The following is a 1,889-nucleotide window of genomic DNA, read 5'->3' as shown; positions in this document are numbered from 1 at the left end:
TGGGAATTATGGTCTACAGCAGGAAATAGTTATTAATTAAAACTATCGCAAATAAAAAAAATAAGTGAACGTTTGTTATGCATTTTACCACCACATGAAATTTATCGATCACCTCGAGCTTTAAAAGACAGATATAAATGGAAAGCAGCAGAATGGTTATCATGGAATCTGTATTATAGTTTTCTTTGTTTGAAAAATGTATTAGATAGCAAGCTTCTAGAATCGTTTTTACTATTTGTACGTAGTATTAATGTACTCTTATAAGATGACATTTCTGATAGTACGTTGAATCAATGTAAATTTGATCTGTACAAGTTTGTTGGAGAATGTCAATTATATTATGGTGAATCTACCATAACATTTAACATGCATAGTGTTTTACACTTATGTGAATCTGTACGACGATCTGGCTCTTTGTGGGCTACGTCTGCATTTCCATACGAAAGCAAGATCTATAATTTACAACGATTAATTCAAAGTCCAAAAAGTGCAAGCATCCAAATGGTAGAAAATTATTTAAAACGTGTAAATTGTAATAGTTATATGAATACTTGTTCAATCTCTGAAGTTTGTAATTTATTTTGTAAATCAGTTTTTTTCGAACGTCGCACATCTATACTTCATTTTACGAAAGCAGATAACGGAGCAATGCTTCTAGGAGTAGGAAAATTTAACGATGATATTGGAGCATACAATTCAGCATTAAAGAATCAGTTTCCCAATAAAGAAACGGGGCATATTTTTCAACGAAGCATTTTTAAGGGAATTGTTTTACATACTGCCTCTTATTGCAGTTCCATCAAAACAAATGATTCTATAATTCAGTTGCATGAAAATGGAATAGTATTAAAAATATTAAATTTTATTTCAATAAAACGAATATGCTACTGTTTAAGTGAAGAGCTAATAATAGCACCGATTTTTTATGGAGAAATTGAACTTAAACATATTTATGAAGTGGTAGGTATAGGAAAACCGATTTTGTTAAACATACAAGAAATAAAATACAAACTTATAGAAATTTATATAGACGATAAACAATTTTTGTGTAGAATGCCATGTAATTACGATGTATCGTGATGGTTTATATGTGCATATATTAATTCACATGTCTATATAGAGATTTTGTTGTACATCAATATTTTTTATAATACATTATTATAAACTTGTTATATTTATTCACATAATTTGAATAAATTTAATTTGCTGCATTTTTCAACTAATTTATTTTGCCATATAATCAAATTATTTATAACGTTGCTTCAATTCGATTCTTATTAATTTCATTTTCATAAAAATATAAAAATAACTATATATTAATTTATTAAATTAGATTTATACAATAATTACCACATTTTTCATAAATATTTTATAATAATTATCATATTTTTCATATTGCATATGATAGAAAATTGTTAAGTAAAAAATTACATAAAATTTGATCAATTTTCTATCTGTAATTCCATATAAATAACGATTATGTTTCTTGCTTATTCGAATTGATCAATTCTTTTTCGTGTCTTTCATATTAAATTAGATAGAGAACTGTTATGTAAAATATCAAATAAATTTTGATACATTTTCTATCTTTAATTTCATATAAAAAACAAATATGTTAATTACTTATTGTGACTGATAAATTTTCTATCATATATGTTACATTGAATCTAATAGAAGATTCATGTAAAATATCAAATAAAATTTAAGTAATTTTCTATCGTCAATTTCATATAAATTACGAATATGTTAATTAACTCATTGGAACTGATAAGCTTTCTATCATGTATTTTATATTGAATCTGATAGAAGATATTCATGTAAAATATCAAATAAATTCTGAGTGATTTCCTATCGTCAATTTCATATAAATAACGAATATGTCATTTTCT

The 1,889-nt window shown here is 25.1% G+C and overlaps 1 protein-coding gene across 1 annotated transcript in view; it reads right to left on the bottom strand.

Annotated features, from left to right (window-relative positions):
* The window catches only part of LOC105450291, a 4,195-nt gene extending 3,823 nt beyond the window's left edge, over positions 1–372 (bottom strand). Inside the window, exon 1 of the mRNA XM_011690076.1 lies at positions 354–372. Coding sequence (XP_011688378.1) covers positions 354–372 — 19 coding nt within the window. The remainder of the gene's footprint in view (positions 1–353) is intronic.
* Positions 373–1,889: the final 1,517 nt, after the last annotated feature.

Source organism: Wasmannia auropunctata, unplaced genomic scaffold (genome assembly GCF_000956235.1).
Source record: "Wasmannia auropunctata unplaced genomic scaffold, wasmannia.A_1.0 LD336064.1, whole genome shotgun sequence".
NCBI lineage: Eukaryota > Metazoa > Arthropoda > Insecta > Hymenoptera > Formicidae > Wasmannia > Wasmannia auropunctata.
This window is presented reverse-complemented; position numbering and strand designations above follow the sequence as displayed.